This window comes from Miniopterus natalensis, chromosome 10 (assembly GCF_054644295.1).
Source record: "Miniopterus natalensis isolate mMinNat1 chromosome 10, mMinNat1.hap1, whole genome shotgun sequence".
Taxonomy (NCBI): Eukaryota; Metazoa; Chordata; class Mammalia; order Chiroptera; family Miniopteridae; genus Miniopterus; species Miniopterus natalensis.
Window position 1 is genome coordinate 16294449 of NC_142090.1, and position 27462 is coordinate 16321910.

General features: G+C 38.5%; 1 protein-coding gene across 2 annotated transcripts in view; it reads left to right on the top strand.

Annotated features, from left to right (window-relative positions):
- The first annotated feature begins 290 nt into the window (after window positions 1–290).
- The window catches only part of UBE2H (ubiquitin conjugating enzyme E2 H), a 101782-nt gene continuing 74610 nt past the window's right edge, over window positions 291–27462 (top strand). Inside the window, exon 1 of one of the 2 annotated variants that reach the window (XM_016213341.2) lies at window positions 291–434. In XM_016213341.2, coding sequence (XP_016068827.1) covers window positions 382–434 — 53 coding nt within the window. In that variant the 5' untranslated portion in view covers window positions 291–381. The remainder of the gene's footprint in view (window positions 435–27462) is intronic. The other variant, XM_016213340.2, reaches the window with a different exon arrangement.

Consider the following 27462-nt stretch of genomic DNA (forward strand, 5'->3'; position numbering starts at 1 on the left):
CGTGGAGGCTGCTAGGGAGTCGGCGAGAGGGTGAGCGGCAGAGCAGACGCTAGAGCAGGCAGGAGGGAGCGTCGCGCGGCGCCGAGGAGCGCCGGGGCCCGGCAGCGGCCAAACCCACCGCCGGAGAGGGGCAGCCCAAGCCGGGCGCCGCGGGGTCCCCACCCCCACTCGGCCGGACAGTACCCGGTGTTCCCCCGTGCGGGGGGCGGCGGCGGCGGCTGACTGGACCCGACAGGACCGCGGGGGTGTTGCCACCTCCACCGAGGAGCCGGCGCGGCCGCGGGCTCCTCAGAGCCGGGGCCCGGGGCCCGTGACAGACGGCGGAGGAAGGAAGAGAGGCAGCGGCGGCGGCTCAGGCGACGGGGAGGCAGCGGCGACACCATGTCATCCCCCAGTCCGGGCAAGAGGCGGATGGACACGGACGTGGTCAAGCTGTATCCTTCGTGGAGGGGGGTTCGGGCTGTATGTAGGGGGCGGTGTGGGGATGCCTCGGGCACCCCCTTAAACCCAAGCAAGGGCCCTGGGGCACTCCAGGCCACTGTCCGAGGCTCTCTCCCTCCCTGGCCTCCCCCCTGTGCCTACGGCGGCTGCTTGGCACCTCCCAGGAACCGAGAGTCTTTTCAGCTCCCCCTTTATCTGCAGAACCCCGAAATGTGCGTTTTTCCTCGCTCTTCCTGCACCCCCCCGGTGCCCGTGACTTTCCTCCACGACGTTTGGACTCCCAAGACGGCCTTTTTTTTTTTTTTTCCGTCTTTTTTTGGCAAGACCAGCCACCTCTCTTCACCACCAAGCCCACCTTCAGGGTCTCTCTTTCCTGTTTCCTCTTGATTTAGCGACTCGAGATAGAAATTCCTGAGAGTGAAGCCGTTCTGCCTTTCTTGAGATGCCTCCATTCCCCCCACTCACAGTGCTGCTTGAACTGGGGTAACTCAAGTGACCTCCTTTATCCCTAATTCCTTTCTATATTAGGAAGAGAGTAGTCTGCTCATTGCCCCCTCTTGTAAGTGGTGAAGAGCTCTGAGTGTTTTAAATCAGGGACTCCTGTTAAGCTTTCTGGTCGCTAGAAGAACCCCACTGTTTTTCTCTCCAGTGACAAAGCCTATCCCACCCATAGTTGAATGTGGTGAGGACCCCCAGGCCCTCCAGCAAGCTACCCTCCATATTGTGGATATGACAGCTGGGGGAGGGAAAGGAAAAGGATCTCCTTGATTAAATAGCCCCTGTACTAGCCACTTAAGCCAGTTCCCTCTATGAAGATAAGGTTCTTGGGGGAATAATTGCCAAATGACACCCTTTATTTTCCTACCCTTCCCCCCAACTTTATGTACTTTGGAGGTAGCAGTGGGAAAGCTGTAACTGATAAGAGTCCTTCAGGCAGTGGTTTTGGTTGGAGTCCAGACTGATTATTTCATGACCAACTAGAGAAATTCGCGAAGGTTCCTGTGACAAATGGAGAAAATTTTTGAGGGGTAATTTAGAGGGTGGGGGAGAGGAAATGAGCCCAGTGCTCTGAACAACTAATCACTGGGGAGAGAGGGAAACGGGTGGGAAATGTTAGTGTGGGAAACACAGTTAAAAAGTCCTGTCTCCTGCTTCTCTTTCTCTCTCACCCCCATCCCCCCACCATTTCCCCCTGTTGCAGGGTTTTGTTTATATAACTCAAGTTGTTTGGCTAGATTCTTCAGGTGAATTCCTTCTTTCTTCCTTTTATTTGTTACTGTTTTTGATTGGATATTTTACCTCTATGTAGAGATCGATGATTGTTGTCAAATACTCAGATATGGAATTCACTAAAGTTTTAAACAAGTAGTTTTTGCATTTAGTTTGGAAGCGGGGGATGGGAGGGAAGTTGCCTGGGCAAGAGATTTTCTTTTCATAATCTTTTCAGGAATAAGAAGGTGTTTTTATCCTCACTTAGGAAACTTGGGCTAGAAATTAGGAACAGATAGACTTCTAAGTTTTAGGCTTTGAAGTTTAGAATTTTGGGGAGTGGGAGTGGAGATTAGAGAGAGGAGCAAGTTATAAAGTATATATTATGTACCAAACATATGTCCAGGCATAAGTGAGACTCTTTATGAGCTGTTTGTGGCTCTGATTGAGTTTTGTAAATGTGTGAATGATGCCAGTAATGTTGGCTTTTCATAAGGTTTCAGGAAAACTTGTAACTATGGCTGTGTGTACATTTTACACAAAGCAGTTTCTGGTTTTTTGTTTAGAAACTAGGAAATGACATGGTGGCAGAATCTGAGTTATTTTTATCTTGAATTGAGAGTTACTGTCACACCTAATGCAAATTTCTACCTAATGTTTAATTGGGATGGGGGTGGGTGAGAGAATGCCAGCTGTTTTTGATCAATGTCAGATTCTCAAATTATATACATACATATTTTTAGAAGATTGAGGATAAAGGGTGAGGCCTAACTTGACCTGATGCCTTTTCCATACAGTGCCTTTTGTTCATTTAGTAGTTGTGGCATCTAGAATGATTACCGCATTTAGGAGTAGGGGTGTGGGGGGCGGAGAGGGAGAGGAAAACAGACAAAGAACAGCAGGGTGTCTTTTTTTCTTCCCCTAAGTGGCTTATTTCATAGCTTATTTTTAGTAGAAGATGAAGAAAGGCTAAGATGCATTGGCCTTCTGTTCTTTCCCCACCTTCCTCCTTTCTGACAAAAGAAAGCTGAGGCGCTTAAAATCATAGATCTCTGAGATAGGACAACGGTCTCGGGATTTAAAAGGCAGAGGTTATCTGTTTCGTGTTATTTTGTGGGCTAACATAGTTTGGAAGTTAAAATTTTCGTATTTCCTTTTGTGTGTGCATGTGTCTTGTGAGGTTGAGAGATTTTGTGGCCTCATTTCTCTGTTTGAATTCACCCTAGTAGGCCCAAATGGAGCCAACAGCTTTTGAGCAAGGTATATTTAGCAAAAAATTTAAGGAAAAAATTCCCCAACCCACTATGAAAATGAGTACAATTGTGTAAAAGGGCTGGGGGTTGAAAATGAAAGATGGTGGAGAGGAAGTAGAAAAGGTCTGAAGGAATGTACTTGCTTTTTGCCCCTCAGTGTCCCTTGATGATTTCTTTGGTGTGGAGGCTGATAACTGGTTTCATTGCAATCTCCTGTTTCAGCCCATTTTTGGATGTCTCCTGAGTGTAATTATGCCACCACGATTTACAGCCTGGTAGGAAACCTGTATAGTGGGAAAGTAGCGGTGTGGGGGGAGGGAGGGAAGATGTCTAACTAATTGGCCACTGCCTTCCACCACCTCTCTAGGAGACAGCGATTCTGGTTGTTTGGAGTCCGTGATCATTTCTTTCGTGACCGGTTGGTAGGAGGAGAATTGACTTCCAAGTTATACTGGGAGTGTTTTGCACCGATTCACTTAATAATCTGCTGGGCGATTATGTTCTGAAACTCTGACTCATTCATTGTTGCTCTTCTGATCCTTTGCTGAGTGTTGTGCAAACCTCTCCAGGAGCCTAGAAACTGATGTACATGACTTTTGGGCCCTGTTAAGAAAGTCCCAGTCAAGAAACTTGCAGTTAGCCCAAATCCTGTGAAATGGTTGTGAATGGTGTGGCCATTTGTCTGCAAAGTCAGGTAGATTAGCAATACTGTGTTGTTTCCAGCTTGGCAACCTTTGAGGTTTCCATCTCAAACCCCGCTGGTTATTTAGATTGTCTGAGAACTGGGACTCTGGTGACCTTAAAGCGTGATTTGCCCTAAAGGAATATCGGTTTAAGTTCTCCCTGGTGCAGGAACAAACAGCTCAGATTACACGGGTTTCCTTGTTGGTGGGGTTAGTCGACTCACCCTGTTGCACAGCCTGGTGATCCTTTTATCTGTGAACCGGTGGCCCCTGCTGAAGGCTGGAGCTGCTTGTTTTGGAAAAGCGTATGCAGGCAAAAGGCCGAAGGCACAGCTCCTCACAGCTCATTGGCTGCTCTGTTACTACCCGGAAAAGGAGGAGGGGTGGAGCTACCAAACAGCTGATGGAGTGTGTGGCCAGACAGTGTTTATATACAAAAGAAGTAGGGGCTGGGGAGGCCTTGTGTGTGGTGTTACAGGATCAAGTGCATTTTCAGGGGTTAAAAGGAAGAGAGGAAAATCTGACCTCTTAGAGAGAAAGAAATGTTCAAGGTTAAATCAGAAAAGTAGATCTGATAGTAATGGGAACTTGACATGCACTGTATTTGTTATTGTTATGAGATTTTTGGAACTTATTTTATAATACCAAGACTTTTCAAAGATTCCCTTTTTTAGAGGGAGTGCAGAAACTTAAAACAGGATATGTTGCTGCTTTATACTTAACTGACTCATGCAGAGATTGAAAAGTGTGGTAGAAATGTAAGCTTCTGCTGCAAAAGCTTTAAGAGTTCCAGAAAGGGGCAGTGACTTACACTAAATTCATTTATAGAAGTTAGTGAATCCTACAGAATTTTGGTTGTCTGCTTTAGCGTTCAGAAGCTTTCAGTAGTAATTCATCCCCTCAAATGTTTGAGTACTCCCTTTGTGCCAGGTTTGGTGTTCGGTGCAGGGGGTTTAGTTGTGAAAAATTCAGTGTGGGTGGTCATGATGCTCCTGTAACCTGTCAAACAATTTATATATATATATTTTTAAGTTCAGCACTGTATGTATCACCTTTCTGAATAATTTGTATTTGCTTTTAGAATTGACTTTTCAAGGAATAGAAAGGTTAAAGTGTGAATTTTATGTGATGGGATGTATGGGAATCTGTGTTCCTGTTATTTAAAAGATAGATGTTAAAAAATGGAAATAAGAAACATTAAAATGTGTAGCCATTTGTCTTTGACATCAACTTTAGTATTTTGCTGTTAATCAATAATTATTCTATCCCTAAGTTAGTAATCTTTGTTCCTCTTGATTTGTGCTCAAAGTGTAGACAATTATGTAATGTTTTAACTAGCTCCAGTGTCAGTTAGGAACCTGTGTTTTCCCCTTTATTTCCTTTGGCCTCTGTTTTAGTGAGACAATGAGGTGGAAGGTAGAACAGTTTAATGGTCTTCAAGCTCAAAGTTAACTCTTTGGCAACTCCCAGTGTTCTGAATTTGTTTTCTCTGCCTAGATTTTGGTGACAGATATAACACACTAGTACTTATTTTGGTTAAGCAGGAACCTACATGAGTAAGCATTCACAACTTCAGGACATTTGATTCCTGCAGTGCAGTTCCAGTAAATTACACGCAAGCCTAAAAATTCAGCTTTGGGGGGGGAAATCTTTTGCAGAAGTGACCCATAAAAGTCCCTTACCCTGTTTGTGTGCATGTGTTAGAAAACCATGGATTTGTTGATTTTCTAGTGTTGTGAAATTTCCCTAACACCTTGACCTGTATTTATATATAGTGTATATAATTTAGTATCTTACTCAGTCTTAACAGATTTAATGGTTCCAAGAATCATTTGATTTTTAGGCGTACAATTCAGACCTGCAAAAGTGCTTATAATGTAGTATTCAACTATAGACCCACAGTGTACATTTTAGTAAAATACTTTAATGAAAAAAAACTTAGTTGGGTTATACAAGTACTAAGATAATTGAGGAAAATGTAGGTTACAAAAAGGGAAAGAAAATAGTTATCCATAATCCTGTCCTTTAGACAGTGGTTTTCAATTATCTGGAGGTTTGTTAAAATAGGTTGCTGGGTCCCACCCCTGGAGTTGTTCCATTCAGGAGGTCTAGAGTGTCGCCTGAGAACTTGCAATTCTAACAAGTTCCCAGATGCTGCTGCTGATCTGGGGACCACAATTTAATAACCATTGTCCTCAAATATTAACATTATGATGTTTTTTTTCATTGGCCTTTTTTCCCTCCAGGATATATTCTTCAACCTGTTGATTGTACAGTGTATGCCTTTAATATTTTTGCAGCTATTTTTCACAGTTAGAAATATCAGACATAATGAATAACTGATATAATATGCCATTCATTGGTTTAATTCTTAGTCATTTTTCTGTGATAAATAAGATTGAAATTAACCTATTGTGCATAAGGCTTTTCCTGTATTTTTGGATTATTTCTGTTTTCCAGAAATGGGTTTCTAGATAAAGAAGGTAAACATTTGAATTAAAATATTTAATTAAAAATCTTGGGACCCGCACTCAGTGGGCTTTCATTTTGTTCTGTTGTGTTTTTATTGGCGTCATTTCTGCACTGAAGCAGTCAGCCTGGCATAGCGATGAAAGATGAGTTCTGATCTCCTTGTTGAAACTTTCATGTTTTTTGTGATAATGGTGATCTTCAAATTAGGGATACTTTTATACTTCTAAAAGGGCCAACTGTGAGTTGGTAGGTCAAATATATTACATCAGGAGGAGATAGCTATGACTGGCAAAAGCTGTAGAATTAGTTTTGGTATCTTGAAATTTTTTCCATTTGAGGTAAAGTTGATATAAAATAACTGCATATTTAAAATTGATTTTTAAAAAAATATTTTTTATTGATTTTTCTAGAGAGAGAGGAAGGGAGAGGGAGAGAGAGAAAGAAACATCTATGTGAGAGAGAAACATCAATCGGTTGCTTCCCACATCCACCCCAACCCGGGATCGAACCTGCAACCTGGGTATATGTGCTCTGACTGGGAATACAACCAGCAACCTTTCAGTGTATGAGGCAACTCTCAACTGACAGCCACAGCGGCCAGGGCAAAATTGCTAAGTTTTGACATAAGTATCACTCACCCATGAAGCCCATCACCACAATCAACATAGTGAACATATTCATCTTCCCTAAACATTTCTTGTGCCCCTGGGTAGTCTTTCTCTCTCCCCCTACCCATTGATCTGATTTGTTGTCACTATAATTATTTTATTTTCTAGAATTTTATATAAATGGAATCATACAGTGTGTAATGTTTTTGTGTGGATTCTTTCATCATATTTTGAGATTCATCCATGTTGTTACTATGTAGTTCTTTCCTTTTTACTGCTGAGTAGTTCATTGTATGGCTAGATCACAATTTGTTTATGCATTTACCTCCTTATGAACATTTGGGTTATTTCCAGTTTGGGGATACTACAAATAAAGCTGTTACGGATATGCTTTCTTTTCTCTTGGGTAAATATGTAGGAGTGGCATAGCTGAATCCACTTTTGGTAGATAATAGGTTTACCCTTTTAAAAGGTAGCTTGAATTTAATTTTTACTGATGATAGTCTTTATTTCATGCAGAGTGAGATTGTGATATTAAACTATTGTTTCGTTGTTTATTTTAAAGGAATCCCATAAGAAGCATGATCCTAAAGCACTGATTTCTACCCTAACTCTGTCAGAGTTAGTTTTGTAGCTGGTCTGTCTTCTCCCCCATTCAAAATTAGTTAAATATTCACTGTGAAATATTTTTGTTTTGTAGTCCTTTGAAATGGTACTTTAGCAGTTATGGTCACAGATAACATTTTTCCATTTGCTCCTAAGACTTTGTAACTTTTTAAAAAGGTGAGCACACTTTTTGTTTATGGTATCCTTTTCTTTTTGTAAAATACTGATTAAAAATTTTTTTTAACATTAGTTTTACTTAGCAGCTCCAGTTACCTTTACAGCAGTTTACAGATATTTATTTACATAGGACTCTATTGAGGTCTATGTTGAGGTCTGAATAATATCTTCAGTTTTCATATGGACTAAACTCAGGTGAAAAGAACTAGTAGCAACTCAGAACTGGAAACAGATTCTCAGAATTAGGGTATCCCTTAATAGGTTTTCCTGAAATCTGTTTCCCCCCCTTTTTATTGAATTTATTGGGGTGGCACTGGTTAACAAAGTTACACAGGTTTCAGGTGCACAAAAGTGTGTTTACCACCCCAAGTCAAGTCTTTGTCCATCATCACTTATCTGTTTTTGAAAGTTAATTTTTAACAAAATGATGGGGTGGGGGGTTTGCTTTGTTAATTTTGGCATCCTATGTGAGTTATTTGATAGACTAATTAATGCATTGCTATAATAAATTTGACATTGCTTTGTAATAGGTGTTGCTATCAAATTCTTTCTGATAAATTATAAACATTAGAATTTATATATAGGTATTTACATAAATGTTGCTTAAAAAATTAACATCTTATAACGTCTTGTTAGCCAAGCTAGAGCTTTTAGCTTGGCTAACAAGCAAAAAGACAACCTGGTTTATGTCTATTTCAGGTTGGAGGCAGTGACAATTTATTCAGTGGAAGGCTTTGGTTCAGTCGTCAGACACAAGGATGGTGCACGAATATCAGAGTGTGTTATTTTCAGATTGCCAAAGTGTAATTTATGTGCAGTGTAGAAACCTTTGAAAAAACAGCAAAGTCAGTGTATACTTTTGAGAGGTGGTTGTTACACTAGTGATTCTCAGGATACCGCATTTGAAAAGAATTGTTACATTTTTATGGGTAGGTACTATGGTTATTGTAGTTGCTTTTCTGTATCTCACCAGATGCTTGGGAAAGGTGGCTGGCTGATTGTTTGCAGGCTGATGCTCATGGTGGTAACTGCCATGACTGGAAGAACCCAAGCCCTCAAGAGCCAGGTGGTAGAAGTCCCTGTAGGGCAGCTACATGCCCATGACGGATGAAGGATCTTTTTTATCTTCCCCTGTTTCTTAGGTATCTAGGGCATTAGGTAGTGGTTGAATAGGTACTACTGATCTTTTAACCTGTAAAGAAGTCAAGGAGGGGAGTAGGAAACTCATGCGAAGAAGAGAGGCTTGGCTGGACTTTGTCATCTTTAAAAAAAAGACATGGCTGGTGGGTCTGACCTTGAGCTCACAAAAGGTGCCTAGGCTATAGCACTTGTAGGAGTCATATTTAGGGATTTAGAATATTATTTGATTGGGAATGGAATCTTTTTAAAATTTTTATTTATTGTGTGTATGTGTGTGTTTTAAGAGAGGAAGGGAGAAGGAAAGAAACATTGATTTGTTGTTCCACTTCTTTATGCATTCATTGGTTGATTCTTGTATGTGCTCTGATCAGAGATCAAACCCTCAACTTTGGCGTATCAGGATGACGCTCCCACCGACTGAGCTACCCGCATGGCGGGAATGGAATCTTTTATGTCTTTTGTTCAACTTCTTGGTTTCTAACTTTAAACCACTTTCGGGGAGGCATTATGTATGTGAAATTGTTATTAATGTTGCAAATTATTCATTTTCTTCTTAGTGTTAGTCAAAATGTTTCTTTTTCCATGTATCAGGTTTTTATCATGTATACTTTTCAAGGTTTCCTTTTTAAAAAAATTTTTATTGATTACTTTTAGAAAGAGAGGAAGGGGGGGGGGGAGAGAGAGAGAAACATCGATTTGCTGTTCCACTTATTGATATATTCATTAGTTGATTCTTGTATGTGCCCTGACTGGGATTCAAACCTGCAACCTTGGTTATCATGATGATGCTCTAACCAACTGAGCTACCTGGCCAGGGCTCAAGGTTTCTTGGATTATAAAATCTTAAATTGAGGTAATATAAATAGAAAATTAGACACAGCATGTGCCTGGTTCTTGTTAGCTTAGAAGCAGTTGGGTTACTACTCAGATTAGTGAAAATAAATTTAGTTGTTTTGTTTAAATGGTGCCAGTATAACTTTGGTTATCTGGATAGTACTTTCAATCAGTTGTCTTTGTACTGCATAGACAGTTTCTGAAAGGTTGATTAATTTTAAAAATTCAAAAATTCAGGTAAACATTTCCATCGTAATGTCTATATGTAGAAAGTTGATTTGGTAGGAATCATGTCCATAAGCGACCACCAAGTGTTACATAGTTGGATGTATTGTTTTATGGTCTTACAGACTACTGGATCTTTACTGTTTTGCTAATTATCTAAATCTGTGAGTAAATTAGTAAATCTCCTTGGCAGCAAAGCTTGAAACTACATAACCCTTTTTGTTTCACTCCACAGGAAAAGAAACTGGATTTTAAAAAAATTATTATTGCCCTGGCCGGTTTTGCTCAGTAGTTACAGTGTCAGCCCGTGGACAAAGTGTCGTGGAGTCAATTCCTGATCAAGGGCATGTACCTCAGTTGCAGACAACCAGTCTATGTGTCTCTCTTCCCCTCTACTTCTCCCTCTCTAAAAATCAATGGAAGAAATATCTTCGGGTGAGGGTTAAAAAATAAATTATTATTATTAACAAATGGTAACTTATGTATGGCCTTCAGGGTTCCACAACTGTCACCTGGTACAGTAGTCCTCCCCTTATCAGCAGGGTGTATGTTCTAAGACCCCCACTGGATGCCTGAAACCACAGGTAGTACTGAACCCTACATATACTATGTGTTTACCTATACACACATACCATCCCTTACCAGCTTCTCGTTGGCTTATCTGAATTGCCAGCATCACTACTATTGTGCTTAGGGGCCATTCATTATTAAGTAAAATAAGGGTTACTGGAACCCAAGCACTGCAGTACCTTGACAGTAGATCTGATAACCAAGATGGCTACTAAATGACTAATGGGTAGGTAGTGTATACAGTGGGATATGCTAGACAAATGGGTGATTCACCCCCGGGGCGGGATGGAGCATGACTTTGTGAGATTTTGTCATGCTACTCAGAAAGGCTTGCAATTTAAAATTTATGAATTGTTTATTTGTAGAATTTTCCATTATTTTGCTCATGAATAACTGAAACGACGGAAAGGGAAACGGCATAAGTGGCGGAGGAATTGCTCTACTTGGTCAGATCACTAATCTAAACTAAGGCTCCTAAAATGAACTCATGCAATGATGGAGGTCTTGGATATTTTGGGTTTTTATTACAGATTATATTTACATTCAAATGGATGAGAATAGGAGTGAAATGCATTTTATTTTATTTATTTTTAATTTATTTATTTTAAAAGTATCTTTATTGATTTCCGAGAGGAAGGGGGAGAGAGAGAGAGAAACATCAGTGATGAGAAAGTAGTCACTGATTGGCTGCCTCCTGCACACCCCTGATTGGGGATCAAGCCCACAACCCGGGCATGTGCTCTGACCAGGACTCAAACTGTGATCTCTTGGATCCTAGGTTGATGCTAAACCGCTGAGCCACGCCTGGCTGGGCAGGGAAATGCATTTTTAAATGCTTGTGGCATTTTCTGACAAAAGGAGTTTTAGCTGTTTATCTTCACTTGGTGGCTGATCTCAGTGTTGCTTTAGAATAAAGTATATTAAAATGTAGAACATAATACATGTGTTTTTTTAAATCCTGGTCTGAGGATATTTTTTCCATTGCTTTCAGAGAGAGTGGAAGGGGGAGAAAGAGAGAAACATTGTTATGAGAGAGACACATCGATTGGTTGCCTCTTGTATGAGCCCCTACTGGACAAGATGGAGCCTGCAACCGAGGTACGTGCCCTTGGCTGGAATTGAACCTGGGACCCTTCACTCTAACCACTGAGCAAAACGGGTTGGGCCATAATACATGTTTGATAACAGAATCGATTTTGGCAACACAATTTGACATTGTTAGCATCTGTTAGTTTTACCAACTAATTCATTCAATTTGCCATAGCTACTATCTTGATATAGAGGGAAAAAACCCTGTATTTTGCCTCTCTATTCATTTGTATCCTTAGGGATTAAAAACAAAAAACTTTTTTTTTTAAGTCAGGTTTGTTTTATGGGTGGAAGGAGGAGAGGAAGTAGACTTTTGAGTGTGTTCTTTAATTATCTGGATTGCTGCCCGTTTTTCCTGGCAGTAAAGAATAGCAGCTCTTAAATGCTGTCTTTGATTATCAAATGACATATACTTAAGTATACCTGTATTGAGTCATTCATGTTTTTGTGAACACATTTGCTTTTATCTTTTTTTCTACAGGCTCTTGGGTTAGAATAGTTAGGTACCAGATTCTTTCTATCTTTAATTAATGTGCCGTTTCCTTTGAGATTAGCTAAGAATTTTATAACATGTAAACCATGATACATCAGGAAGACTATTGGTGGCTCATAAAGACCATAGTATCATTCATATAGTATTTCAGATGTATATGTTTTCTATTAGTGTTCCTAGCTTATATTTTGATTAATTTCTAGAAATCTAGCAAGACAGTTAAATTCGCTGGCAGGAAATCGCATAAATAAACCTTTAGGGAGAAGGTATTTCCAGATCCTTTACAGTATCTTATATTCAAGGTTAATTAAAAGTAGTAGTGAAGCCAGGTCCTTTTTTTCTAGGAGTTTGAAAATCAGAGCATACTTGGCCTATTTAACTTTGTGCAGCTTGGCAGTTATCAAACTCAGACTTATGCTAAAAACGCATAGTAGTTTACAACTTTGCTATTTATCTTCTGAATGTAAAGATGGGCTGTGCCTTAGATTTGCTTTAATTTTCAGTGAAGTCAGGCACAGTGGAACTTGGCACCTGAATTTTGTGTTCTTAAACTTTAAAGGTAAGGTAAGGTACTGGTCTCTCCTTGTCTCTGAAGAATTTGTTTTTTTCTAAACTAGTATTATACAATCTGGTCAGTGTTTCTAAGATTTAGAAGCTACTTTTTCTTTTGAGTCCTCAAGGTAGGAAGTCTAGAGGTCTTTATCACCCAGCATCCTCCTGTGCTCTTCAGACAGCATAAATGGGAGTAGTCCCCGGCCCCTTTGGGAGCTTTTTCCCAGGATTGCGTTTCGGCCCTTTTGCATCTTGTAATTCAAAGAATGACTAACAAAATACCATGTCTGCTTGTGCTTATTCTCTATTTTGGGGGGGGGGGGGGGTGTGTGTGACTTGGTATATGTATATATATTCAAGCCTTTGAACTGGATTATCTTAATTGACAGGTACACATCTTACCTTTTATTTGCTTGGTGGGAAATATAATTTGAAATGCTATTTTCCATAGAATAAAAAAATAGTATATGACTTGAGTGCTTTTAAATTGGGGCTTGCCCTGGCCAGTGTGGCTCAGTTGGTTGAGCATCGACCCATATACCAAAAGGTCACCGATTCAGTTCCGGTAGGGGCCCATGCTTGGGTTTTGGGTGGGTCCCCAGGGGAGGTGTGCAGGAGGCAGCCAGTCAGTGTTTCTTTCATATCAGTGTTTCTCTCTGCCTCCTTTTCTGCCTCTCCCTCCCTCTAAATAAACAAACAAAAACCACCAAAACATTAAGTTGGGGCTTATTACTAATTTGAATAAATTGGATAAAATGTAATGATTGTAGTCCGTTAGTTCTGGCTTAGTTCTTTTTTTAATCCTCACCTGAAGGTATTTTTTCCATTGCTTTTCAGAGAGAGTGGAAGGGGGGGAGAGAGAGAAACATCAATTGGTTGCCTCCTGCATGCTCCCCAACTAGAGCCAGAGATCGAGCCTGCAGCTGAGGTTCGTGCCCTTGGCCGGAAATGAACCCGGGATCCTTTAGTCCAAGAGTGGACACTCTAACCACTAAGCCAAACCAGCTAGAGCTGGCTGTCTTAGTTCTTAAATGTCATTCTTACAGTGTTTTGTTAGTTCTGATGAAGTTCTGATGACATTTTTTTAAAAAATTAGTTTTTACTGATTTTTAGAGAGAGGGGGAAGGAAGAGGCATAGAGAGACAGAAACACTGATGAGAGAGAAACATCGATCAGCTGCTTCCTGCACTCTCCCTACTGGGGATTGAGCCTGCAACCTGGGCATGTGCCCGGGCAGGGAATCGAACTGTGACTGCTTGGTTCCTAGGTTGGCGCTCAACCATTGAGACATACTGGCTGGACTCTGATGGCATTTTATTATTTAAAGTGAAATTTTAGAATCTTACATAGATTTTATCATCTTTTTCTACGTGGAGAAAACTTGCAATGCAAATAATAGTATTACAAAGCAGTGGTTGCTTTCTGAATATATGGGCTCCTAGTTGAAATGAGTAATTGTCTTCTTTCTAGGCAATATCATTTGTGCCCTTAAATAACAGTTTGAAAAATACTGATGCTTGGCTGTAAATTCTGGTAACTTTGTTTTTATTATTGATAGAAAAAAATAAAACTAGAGTTGAAATAAGGAGTCTACTTTTTTACCTGTGAATTATAAAATCAGTTTCACTACTTAGTAGTCACATTGGTTATGTGAAAAATAGAATTAAAGCTGTATAGCCTAATGCCTCAGTTAATCTTGTTTATGAATATGAGTCATAAATAAAAACAAAATGACTTAGTAGGTTTTATGTAAATGTTCTGGTATCTCTGTCCACCAGTAGATTAGATGGCATTGTGTTTTGTGTATGTGCCCTGTCAATTAAAAAAAAAAAGGCCTGTAGGAGTGCCTGATTTATAGAAGCTTTTATCAAGCTGGAATGGCAGCATACTGTTCCTTTCAAAATTTTATATATTTAATTAATTAAATTATATTCTGTTTTTTAAAAGGTAAATTAGGGAATGGGAATATAACTGAATAAAAGAATATGCCCAGAGCTAGGGTAGGATCCCATCAGAGTTTGAAACAGTTCAGTATTTAAGCATTTAAATATTTTACCTTTATGCTTTTTAATACTCTCCAGATATCTTAAATATGTCTTTCGCAGAAAATTTAGGTGCCAACATTTTTATTGATATTTAAGCTCTGAGTGCCTATAGTGGATCAATTTTGCTTCATGTTTTAGTATTTAAAATTATTAGTTTCAACACAGCATGTATAAAAACTTTAGATGCTTAATTTTTTAAAAGTTGGGATGATTTATGAAAGAAAGCTTGGGATGTAAGCAGCCTTTCTCATTTTTTACTGTTTTTCCCTTAATGTTTTTAGCTTATGGCTTTTTTTAGATAAACTTTTATTTTAGATTTACAGAAAGGTTGTGAAGATAATACAAAAATTACCTCTTTGTTACTATTTTATATTGTCAAAACTAAGAAACCAATGTTGGTACACTAAACTCCAGGCTTTATTCAGATTTCACCAGTTTTTCCATGAATTTTCTGCTCCAAGAATCAATCCAGAATACCACATTACATATAGTAATGATGTCTCCTTAGTATTTCCTAGTCTGTGACAGTTTCTTAGTCCTTCATTGTTTTATCTGACCTTGAAACTGGTTTAGAGTACTGGTCAGGTATTTTTTTGGTGTGCTCCTCAGTTTCTGTTTATGTAATTTCCCCCCCTCATGGTTAGACCTCATAATGAGGTTTTAAAATTTGGCCAAATTCATTGTGGATGTTTGGAAAGAATACCGAAGAGAGGAAGTGCCCCCTCATGACTGCACAGGTTACATTAACCTTGATCCAGGTGACTAAGGTTGTGCTTGCCATATTTCTCCACTGTAAAGTTAGTGTTTTTCCCTCTGTATTCTATTCTTTGGAAGCGAGTCACTGAGTGTAGTTAAGCTGACAGTCACGGGGGCTAGAGGAATTAGGCTCCATCTTCTGGAGGGAGTAATTGTTTTTAACTTTTGATACTAACGTATCATTGCATTCCTTTTAGTTATTAGTGGCTTTTGTATAGAAGATACATTTGATTTTTGAATGAAGTATAAATTGGTACTACCTCTTTGGAAATAAGATATAAATGTATGAAGATGTGGTCTAGAAGTACACCAATTTGGTGGATTTGTTTAGGTATTTGCATGGCAAATTTAACTTTCTACATTTGGCTTTTTTTAATTTTTAAAAATATATTTTTATTGATTTCAGAGAGAGGAAGGGAGAGGGAAAGAGAGAGAGAAACATCAACAATGAGAGAGTCATTGATGGCCTGCTTCCCGCATGCTCCCCCCTCCCTGGGATTGGGCCTGCAACTTGGGTACGTGCCCTGACTGGGAATTAAACCTTTGTCTCCTGGATCATAGGTCCATGCTCAACTGCTGAGCCATGCCGGCTGGGCTACATTTGGCAGTTTTAGATCTGTAACATTTATATGTGAAAATGAAGATAAACTTGGGATGAGTTGCAAAGCTATTAGTTAAGAACTTATACGAAAGGAATTCTGTAATCTTAAAGAGTTTTAGATCAGAAGGAGAACTTGGGGGCAAGGTAATGATAAAGTGCTATTACATTCAGTGTATCTTTTTGTTATTAAGTATGGCAGGTTCTCGAATGTCATTTTGTTACAATGTTGATGAGATGCTATAGGAACTAAATTCTTACTTATATTATTTAGCCTATGGTAAAATTGATTTCTTTATATGTCATTTTGCTCAAAGTTTCAGAACCTATCTACTAGGTTAAGTGAGGACTTACTGTGGTTATATAATTAACTCAGTAAGAGAGAAGAATATGTTCTTATTAGCTGCTAATTCCAGCAAAAGGCCAATATTTTGGCCCATAGAAACATTGTGTTCTATCTTGAGTATATTTTTCACTGTTTTGATACTTTTTTCTTTTTAGTGGTTCTATTTGTAATTTCTTATGAAAATCTTGATATAATTGTAGTTGGCTGTCACTTTTTCTTTATTTCAGAATTTTCTAAGCAATTGAATCTTCTTTAAATGAGAAAACTTGTTTACTTTTAACAGTTTTGGAATATTTTTATTTTGCCTGATGTTTTTACCATTTTCTCCTTTCTCCCTATGAATAAGACTAAGTTATTTTCATATGATGAAAGTCTAAAAGTATATACAATACATTGATTTCTTTTTTTTTACAATATTTTTTTATATCACCTTTTTTTTTAATGTATCTTTATTGATTTCAGAGGGAGGAAAGGAGAGGGAGCTAGAGAGACAGAAACATCAGTGATGGAAGAGTCGTCATTGATTGGCTGCCTCCTGCACGCCCCTGACTGGGGATTGAACCCCGATCATCTGGATCCTAGGTCGATACTTAACCGCTGAGCCACGCCCGGCTGGGCTATACTGATTTCTTGAGCAGAGTATATTTATAACTAAGGCTATTGGTTAGTGGCCTTTGGAAAAGCAACAGTAGGATATTAAAATTTCCCCTAACCCATTTGATTTAGGCTAAAAAGTTAAGCGAAAGAATTTATTTCTCAAGGGTTTCCTTGGAAATAGTGAGGAAGAAAGGGAAAAATTAAATATTAGTGGGAAATACCTCACTACTTATAAATATAGTGGTAATAAATTCTTTATTTTGAGATTGTAGAGGACAGTTCAGAATTTATATATCAAATCAAGGGGACACCTAGATTTTTGTATGGTATAAAGTCAGAAGTGTTTATAACCAGCTGTTTATTGATTTGGTTACTTTGGTAGTGCATTTTCAGACCTTTGGCCTTTGCCAGCTTCTGGATGTTATGTAGATGCTAAGAGTCAATAGTGTGACACTTTGGGTCATCTTAGTGGCTTTATAACTGTTTTTATTATTTATTTTCACCACCCAAGCATGTGCCCTGACTTGCAAGCTTTTGGTGTGCAGGAGGACCCCCAACCAACTGAGACATACCAGCCAGGGCTTAGCTGGTTTCTTTGTAACCTCTTTTCCTTTGTCACTTTCTTAAGTTTGCATGCCCCAATAGCTTTTTTAAAAAATCATGACAATTTTGTTGTTGTTGTTAATCCTCACCTGAGAATATTTTTTAGAGAGTGGAGGGAGGAGAGAGAGAGAGAGAGAGAAGAAGAGGAGGGAGGAAGGGAAGGAGAGAGGGAGGGAGAAACATCAGTGTGAGACACATCAATTTGTTGCCTCTGCTATGCACAAGCCCTGACCAGGGAGGGCCAGGGTTCAAACCTCCAACCTAGCCCAGCCCAGCTGGGGTGGCTCAGCGGTTGAGCATGGACCTATGATCCAGAAGATCAAGGTTCCATTCCCAGTCAGAGCACATGCCCAGGTTTCAGGCCCCGGGTAGGGGACATGCAGGAGGCAGCCCATCAGAGACTCATCATTGATGTTTCTCTCTCTCTCTCTCCCTCTCCCTTTCTGTCTCTGAAATCAATAAAGATATATTAAAAAAAAAACTCTTGCAACCCAGGTATGGGACCTTGACCGGGAATCAAACCCTCGACCCTTCAGTGCACTGGTCCACACTCTAACCACTGAGCCATGCTGTCCAGGGCTATTTTTTTAGTTGTTTTAGGTTCACAGCAAAATTGAATGGAAAGTACAGAGATTTTCCCATATCCTTCCACCCCCCATTCACGAACAGCCTGCCTGCCCCATTATCAACATCCCCCACCAAAGTGATGCATTTGTTATAATTAATGAACCTACAGTAACACGTCATTATTATCCAAAATAGTTTACTTTAGGATTCACTCTTGGTGTACATCCTATGGGTTTGGACTAATGTCTGATGACTTGTATCCTCCATTATGGTTTCACACAGTATTTTCACTGCTCTAAAATCCTCTGTGCTCCACCTATTTCTCCCCACCCCACCTCCTTGGCAGCCACTGATTTTTTTAGTCTCCATGGTTTTGCCTTTTCCAGATGTCATATAGTTGGAATCATTCAGTATATAGTACATAGCCCTTTCAGATTGCCTTCTTTCACTTAGCAATGTGCATTTAAATTTCCTTCATGTCTTTTCATGGCTTGATAACTCATTTCTTTTTAGCACTGAGTAATATTTCATTGTCTGAATGTACCAATTTATCCATTCCCCTTAGTGAGCCACTTTTAGTAAATAGAGCTAATATTCTTTTTTAAAAAAAGTATATCTTTATTGATTTCAGAGAGAGGAAGGGAGAGGGGGAGAGAGAGAGAGAGAGAAACATCAGTTATGAGAGAGCCGTCATTGATCAGGTGCCTCCTGAGCATCCCTGACTGGGGATCGAGCCCGAAACCCCAGGCATGTGCCCTGACCGGGAATCAAACCACGATCTCCTGGATCCTAGGAGCCACGCCTGGCCGGGCTCACCTTTGTCCTTTAAAAAAAAAAAGCTTTTAGTAACAAGTAGCTAAATTCTATCCTGCTGGCCCATTCTTATCCTCAGTTCTACCTTTCTTGTTCTCTGATACTTGAGTTTAATAATGTGGTTCTTCTCATTCTAACATTTATTCTTGTAGCATCTTGCTTTGAGATGTTATGACTCACTTCTTCCAGATAATAACCTGGGCTACACAGATTGGTTAAAAGTGCTGAGGTCATAGAGTAAGTCCTTCTAGTGATGGGTCTGGCACCAGCTAGGCTTTCTCATGCAAGTAACCCTTATTTTACTTAATAATGGCCCCAAAGTATAAGAGTGATGCTGGTAATTTGAATATACCAAAGAGAAGCTGTAAAGTGCTTCCTTTAAGTGAAAAGGTATGTATGTATAGGAAAATCAGTATATATAGGGCTTGGTACTCTCTGCAGTCTTAGGCATCCACGGGAGGGTCTTGGAACATATCCTCCAGATAAGGGGAGCTACTGTATGTTGGAAGAGAAGTTGTCATGTTGTTATAAAGTCTAGGATGTACTTTATTTGTACTTAGCATAGTGTTGGCATAATAGTACAATCTTTGATAAAATATTTGAATTAGATTGAATTGAATTGTGCAATAATCCACCTCTACACATTAGCAAAGAAGGAAAATTAGTGTTGTGTGAAGATGACATGTATTTTTATGTTAGTAAAGAATGTCAGATTTAGGCCTGGCTGGCATGGCTCAGCGGTTGAGCATTGACCTAGGATCCAGGAGATTGCAGTTTGATTCCGGGTCAGGGCACATGCCCAGGTTGCGGCCTGGATCACTGGTGGGGGGTGTGCACAAGGCAGCCCCTCTCGTTATTGATGTTTCTATCTCTCTTCCTTCCTCTCTCTGAAATCAATAAAGGTACATTTAAAAAAAAAAAAGAATGTCAGATTTATACTATATGCTATAGATTCTAAGACATTTTTTCCTGCATCTTAACATCTTTGAAATTGAGATGTCTTGAAATTGGTGGTGAGTCACATTTTGTTTGTCAGCTTTTTTTCTTGTATGGTGTTTCGTAAAACAGTGTTACGTCATTGAAGTGATGAAATAAGGTAGTGCCTCCTTTTGTTTGGAGGTGAGGAGGAAATACATTGGGTAGCAGTTTACTTCTTGGGCTACAGGATATGCTGTATTAAATGTTATTTTTATCAGGCACTGAGTTGACTCTGGCAGCTGACATAGGGGACCCATTATTAGAATATTTCATTCACAAAGCAGTTACCTTTATTCTAAGCTGGAAGACTAGACTTCAGTGCCAGAATTCTGGCTTTTAAAATAAAATGTAAAACTGATACAAATTTTGTTTTTTTAATATGCAGAGTCTTCTGTTTTTCTGTTTAATCATACTGTTGATGGGAACATAATGGTAAATATTGAGCTATTTCATTTCTTTGTAAAGCAGGCCTTGGGAGGTTTTACTGTGTAACTCTTGGAAAAGGAGTGAAGAGTAGCAGAATAAATTTTCGAAAGTTTTCTCTTAATTAAAAAAATTTAAATTTATTAATACTTTACTGAAGCTTGAGGAATTATATCACAAGTTTACTTTTGGCTTCTGTTATCCTGAATCTGAACACTGTTAATATTTATTCTACATGGTTTTATGAGTACCTAGGAGGCACAGCTGCTCATTTCTTCATCTTTAGAGCTTTTTCTGTTCTGTTGAGTAAGTCTATTTAAAGATAAGTTATTAAATCCTATTATTAACCCTGTGCTTCTGTTTAATTCTATATAGAAACGAATAGGACTATAACATGGAGATACAATTGATCCTTGAATAACATTGGTTTGGACTACATAGGTTCACTTAAATGTGGATCTATTTCAATAACTACATACAGTACTGTAAGTGTAATTTCTCTTGTGATTTTAACACCTTCTTTCCTCTGGCTTTTATTTTATAATACATACAATATACAAAATGTGTTAATTGACCATTTATGTTATCGCTAAGGCTTTTAGTCAACGGTAGGTTATCAGTTAAGTTTCGGGAGAGTCAGAAGTTATACATGGGTTTTTGACTGTGCAGGGGGCCAGCACCCCTAACTTCTCCATTGTTCAAGGGTCAGCTATATAAAGATACTATGAAAATATATACTATAGGCACTTAAAAACAAGTTTAAAAAGAGGGTAGGACCTTGGAAAAGTATGGAGTTGAGTCTACCAAGCCTTGAGAAGGCTTCTTGAAGTAAGCTGAATGTCATAGAGGCAGGAGTTAAATATGCAGGAGGGTACCCGTGGGGATGTGAGGTGTCCAGTGGCTTAGCTTGATTTAAAGATCAGAGGTTGTAAATTAGTTCCTGTTAAGAATGTACTACTTTAGTGCAGTGTTTCTGACCAAGATTATGTGGGTTGCTGTAATGTGAATAGGCTGAGCTTTTTGCTATTTATGATCTAATGGACACTCAGAGCCACATCTGATATTTTGCCGGAGGTATGATCTCTCATCATCTGTCAACCAAAGGAGGACTCTTGGTAAATATATCCACAGAGGCTGTTAAAATCTGATTATGGGTTGGCAGGGTTTTAATGGTTTTTATAGAGGGAATGCATGATTTTGTGGCACCTACTAGAAATGATTAAGATAATGTTTTGAAGTGCCTATCCTTTTTCAGGTATGTACTACGTTTGAAAAGTAAAATACAGTGGATTGACTTTAGGTTTTAGTCATATATTCGGAATTGCATCTGTATTTGTTTGCTTGTCCAAAACATGAAGAAAATACCACACAGTAGGATTGCTTAAAGAATCCTATGACATAGTGTATGTGAACGCATTTAGTGTGTAATTGCTTAGTGAATCACTCAGGAATTGTAGTTGGCTCCTGGTCATAGATCTGAAATAATGTAGCTGGAACAGGGAGTTAGCAGGTGGGCACACAAGGGCAAGGGTGGTGTCATTAGGGACCCAGATTCCTCCTCCTTACCCACTCCTTGTAGTATGTGGCTTAGTTCCTAAAGGGGTCACTCTTATGGTAACAATGTTTCATGCAGGAGGAGGAAGAAAAAGATAAAGGCAAAGGTATAAGAACTAGCTAAGCCTATGCCCCTCAGCATTTTTTTTCATTGATGAGAGAGAGAGGGAGAGAGGGAGAAATACCAATTTGTTGACTCACGCATTTATGCACTTATCAGTTGACTTTTGCATGTGACTTGACCAGGGATCGAACCCTCAACCTTGGTGCATTGGGAAGACACTACAGTCAACTGAACCACCTGGCCAGGGCCATTACCCTCCAACTTTTAAGGAGCTTTTCTGAGTGTACCTCCTCGCAAATTGCACTTTTATCCTGGGGAAGAAATGTCAGCTGACCCAACCTTAGAGAGGCTGAGAAACATTACTTTTGAACTGCCTTTAATCAGAGTTTTATTAGTAAGAAAGAAGGGGAGAATAGATATTGGGTTGGTTCACCAGTAGTGTCTGCCACGGTGAGTGTTAAGTTTATTTTTTCTTTTATTTACATATTTGGGAGCATTATCATTGAGGCCTTGCCTGGCTTCCCATGAAATGTCTCATGCCTTGAATGTCGGTTCATAAAATTTATCTCTTACCTTTATCCCATGTTTTCTAGGTTCTGCTTTGCTAGGAGACTGTGCTTTATGATAAAATTATTTACTTTTGAGCATTAAGGGGAAAAAAATACTAATGTGGTTATTTTCATTTGCAGTTTAGCTAGTATCTTCAAACTTTAGCTCAGAGGACCTAATTTGGGAATTTGGTAGAGCAGAGGCAGCGTGCTAGTGTGAAAATTGCCTGGTAGATCATCCAGGGTTCTTGACCTTGGCTCTGCTGCTCAGTGCCATGGGACCTTGTGCCTTTCACTTCCTTCTTTTTTCTTTTTTAATATATCTTTATGATTTTAGAGAGAGGAAGGGAGAGGGAGAGAGAGAGAAACATCAATGTGAGAGTCATTGATTGCCTGCCTTCTGCAAATCCCCGACTGGGGATCAAGCCCACCACCTGGGCATGTGCCCTGACCAGGAATTGAACAGCGATCTCCTGGATCATAGGTCAATGCTCAACCACTGAGCCACGCCCGGCTGGGCTCACTTCCTTCTTGGGTATCTGTTTCCTTATCTATGGAATAAGGCGTTGGCTGAGTTGATTCTAAGTTTTTGCAACTTGAACATTCTGATTTTATCTGTAGACATTTTGTATATAACTCTGATTGTATGTATATATAAAATGTAAAAACTTTCACAGCCATATGTATTGCCTTCTAGGGAATAGAGAATTGAAGATAACTTTATAACAAATTTAAAATCTTAGTTTGAATCTTATCTTTACAGATAGATATATCTGTATAGTTAATACAGATATTAAGATAAGTTAAAGTGAGTTCTGCAGTTTATTACTTTCTTGGTATGAATATTGTATGAATATTTACTAGGACTTTTTAGAAGAATGAAATAGAAAACCTTTACATCTTCCTTTCTGACTTTGAAATATGGTAGTAAAATGTTGCTTCATATTTATAAACATGCATTCATGTTAAAGTTTGAGTAGGAAAAGCCTCTGTCTTATGCCAGTAACAGTTGTTGCCCTTTCCTTTCTAGAAATGAATATCTAGAATAAGTATTGTGTAATTATAATTATTAAAATGCTATCCAGTGTTAACTCATCAGCTGCTGACCTGAGAATTCAAATACTTTGTTTACCATGTTTAAGTCAAACTTTGACTAACTCTATGAAAGCGTCAATTGTGGCCGTTATTACAGATGGTAGAATTGAGGTGAGATGTTACCATCCTTGTCTGGTAATGAGGAGCAGCCAATTTAAGATTGTCTTCTGATTTTGTTCTTTAGGGCAAGTGTATCTGTTCACTATATGTTTCAGGAGAGGGAATCTTGTGATTTCCTCATGTCTTGTTTCAGTTTTATTTTTCACATAGAGTACCTCTTGAAAGGCAGTATGATTTAGTAGATGGGACAAGGCCCTTGTTCGAATTCTTTTAAACAATTAATGTAATTACATAAAAGAGGGTCCAAGCTTGTTCAGTAGCAAGAGAGGGCTGCTTTATATTATGATTAATATTGCAGAACCAATTCTAGGTTGACAGTAATATTTATTGGTTAAGATATAGTGGTAGGCCTTTTACTTGGCTTTATTGTAAATCCTTTTTCTTTTAAACATTTTTATTTTATTTTTTAAAATTGATTTTAGAGAGAGAAGGGGGGTGGGAGAGAGAGAAACATCGATGTGAGAGGGGAACATTGATTTTTTGCCTCCTGCATGTGCCCTGACCAGGGATCAAACCCATAATCTCGGTATGTGCTCTGACTGGGAATAGAATCCACCACCGTCCTCTATATGAGATGATGCTCCAACCAACTGAGCCACACCAGCCAGGGCACTTTTTCTTTCAGCTGTCACATTTTTATGAGTAAAACTGTAAAAGCAGGTAAAACATTTTATTCTGGAAGTTAGTTGATACTGGTGATGCAGATAAAATTGCATAATGATGGCAATATTAAGTTTTTTGATCAACAGAAGTTGACCGGAAAATTTTCCTTACAGTTTACTATGAAGACTCTTAGACTCATAAAAGAGGAAGTAATAATATAAATGAATACCTTTATATTGTCCCACTGTTTAGACTCAGTATAAATATTTTGCCATACTTTATCATATATACAGGGTGGGGCAAAAGTAGGTTTACATTTGTGAGTATTCTTGTATTATTATTTATTAATTGTGTTATTTTACATATAAACAACTGTAAGTCTACTTTTGTCCACCCTGTGTTTTTATTTGTAACATTTGCGAGTAAGTTGCAAATATCTTGATACTTTAGCCTAAACACTTTAAACATACTTCTTCAGAGTCAGGGTGTTTCCTATGTAACCACAGTAAAATTAGTCACACCAAAGAATATTAACATTAATTCCATTTATATCATGTAATTTCCATAGAGGAAGTATCCAGATGATGAGATTGTTAGTTTATCCATTTACAGAGGAAGAAAAAGTAAATGTATATTATTACTCTTTAAACAGCTTAATACAGTATTAGACAAAATACCAAAAGAATGCTTTAAATTCTACCCTAGCAGAGAAAATATTTTTTCTACATTCTAAAAATTCATAAATTCAGCTTATAGAGTTTAGATTAGCTGTTACAGCTGCACATTTTTTAAAAATTTAGCAGTTTATGTAGCGTGTACTTCAAGTAGACCCATACTGATTGGCTTGATTTTTTTAAAAAGCAAAGTAACCAGATAGAGCCATTTGTTGTATTTATTTTGCACAAACTTCAGAGGTAGGCCATGTTTTAATAAAATTTGTTTGTCATTCTTGGAATAGGTTCTTTGGGTTAACTGAGAATTGAGCAGAAGAAACCCTTTTAATTTGAATCTAAATTAAAATCTTTTTTGTAGGAATAAAATTTAAAATTTTATTTTTCAATTACAGTTTACATTCAGTATTATTTTGTAGTATCAGGTGTACAGCATAGTGGCTAGACAACCATATACAGTCTTTTAAAAAATCTTTATTGTAGGAAATATTACACATGTCCCCTTTGACAACCATATACTTTACAAAGTGTCGTCCCCCCCCCCCGTACCTATCTGGCACCATATATAGTTATTACAATATTTTGACTCTATTCCTTATGCTGTGCTTTACATCCCCATGACAATTTTGTAACTACCAATTTGTACTTCTGAATTCCTTCACCTTTATCGCGCAGTCCCCCAACTTCCTTCTGGCAGCCACCCGTCTGGTTTCTGTATCTATGAGTCTGTTTCAGTTTTACATGTTCGTTTATTTTGCTTTTTATATGCCACATTTAAGTGAAATCATGATATTTGTCTTTCTCAGACTGATTTATTTCACTTAGCATAATACCTTTTAGGTCTATCCATGCGAGTGGATAAGATTTCATTCTTTTTTTATGGCTGTATAATTTCTACTGTATATATGTACCACTCTTCTTTATTCACTTGTTTATTGATGGGCGCACTAGGGTTGCTTCCATATCTTAGTTATTGTAAATAATGCTGCAATGAATGTAGGGGTGCATATGTATATATTTTAATATATTTTTATTTCTTTTAGAGAGGAAAGGAGAGGGAGAGAAAAATATTGATGATAGAGAAAAACATCAATCAGCTGCCTCCTGCATGCCCCCAAGTGGGGACCGAGCCCACAACCTGGGTGTGTGTCCTGACCAGGAATTGAACCCGTGACCACTTGGTGCATGGGACAACACTCAACCAACTGAGGCACACCGACCAGGGTAGTACATATATTCTGTCAAATTAATGTTTCAGGTTTCTTGGGATATATACCCAGAAGTGGAATTGCTGAATCATAAGGCAGTTCCATTTTAATTTTTTGAGGAACCTCCATACTGTTTTCTGCAGTGACCTCACCAGTCTGCATTCCCACCAACAGTGCATGAGGGTTCCCTTTGTTCTACATCCTCACCAACACTTGTTCTTTGTTGTTTTATTGGTGATAGCCATTCTGACAGGTGTGAGATATCTCATTGGGGTTTTAATTTGCATTTCTCTGATGATTAGTGATGTTGAGCATCTTTTCATGTCTTGGGCATCTGTACTCTGGAGAAGTGTCTGTTCAGATCCTCTGCCCATTTTTAAATTAGATTGGTTTTGTTGTTGTTGAGTTGTATGAGTTCTTTATAAATTTTGGCTATTAACCTCTTATTGGACGTGTCATTGATGAATATCTTCCATTCAGTAGGTTGTCTTTTCTTTTTATAAATTTTGGTATTTATTGATTTTGTGCGTGTGGGAGAGGAGACAGACGGACACACACACACATGTATTGGTTTATTGCTCCACCCATCTGTGCATCCCTTGGTTGATTCTTCTATGTGTCCTGACTGGGGATCAAACCTGCAACATTGGCATACCCAAGATGATGGTCTAACCAACTGAGGTACTGGGCCAGGCTCTTTTCATTTGTTGATGATTTTTGTTGTTCCATGTAACCTTTTTAATTTGATGTAGTTCCATTTGTTTATTTTTTTCTTTTGTCTTCTTTGCCTGGGAAGATACATCAGAAAAAAATATTGCTAAGGGAAATGTCAGAGATTTTTCTGCCTGTGTTTTCTTCTAGGAGTTTTATGGTTTCAAGTCTTTACTTGTCTTTAGTCCATTTTGAGTTTATTCTTGTATATGGCGTAAGAAAGTTGTCTAGTTTTAGTTTTTCCATCTATCTGTCCAGTTTTCCCAAAACCATTTATTGAATAGACTATCTTTATCCCATTGTATGTTCTTGACTCCTTTGTCATATATTAATTGACCATAAAGGTGTGTGTTTATTTCTGGGCTCTTTATTCTGTTTCACTGATCTCTATGTCTGTTTTTATGCTAGTACAATGCTGTTTTGAATACCGTAGCTTTGTAGTATAGTTTGATAACAGGTAGTGTGATGTCTCAAACTTTGTTCTTCTTTCTCAAGATTGTTGTGGCTATTCAGGGTCTTTTGTGATCCATATAAATATTTGGATTATTCTAGTTCTGTGAAATACGCCATTAGTATTTTGATAGGAATTGCATTGAATCTGTAGGTTGCTTTGGGTAATATGGACGTTTTAATGATGTTAATCCTTCCTATCCATGAATATGGTATATGCTTCCACTTATTTGTATCTTCTTTAATTTCTTTCTTCAGCGTCTTATAATTTTCTGAGTACAAGTCTTTTACCTCCTTGGTTAAATTTATTCATAGGGGTTTTTTTTTTTGAGGCAGTTGTAAATAGGATTGTTTTCTTGG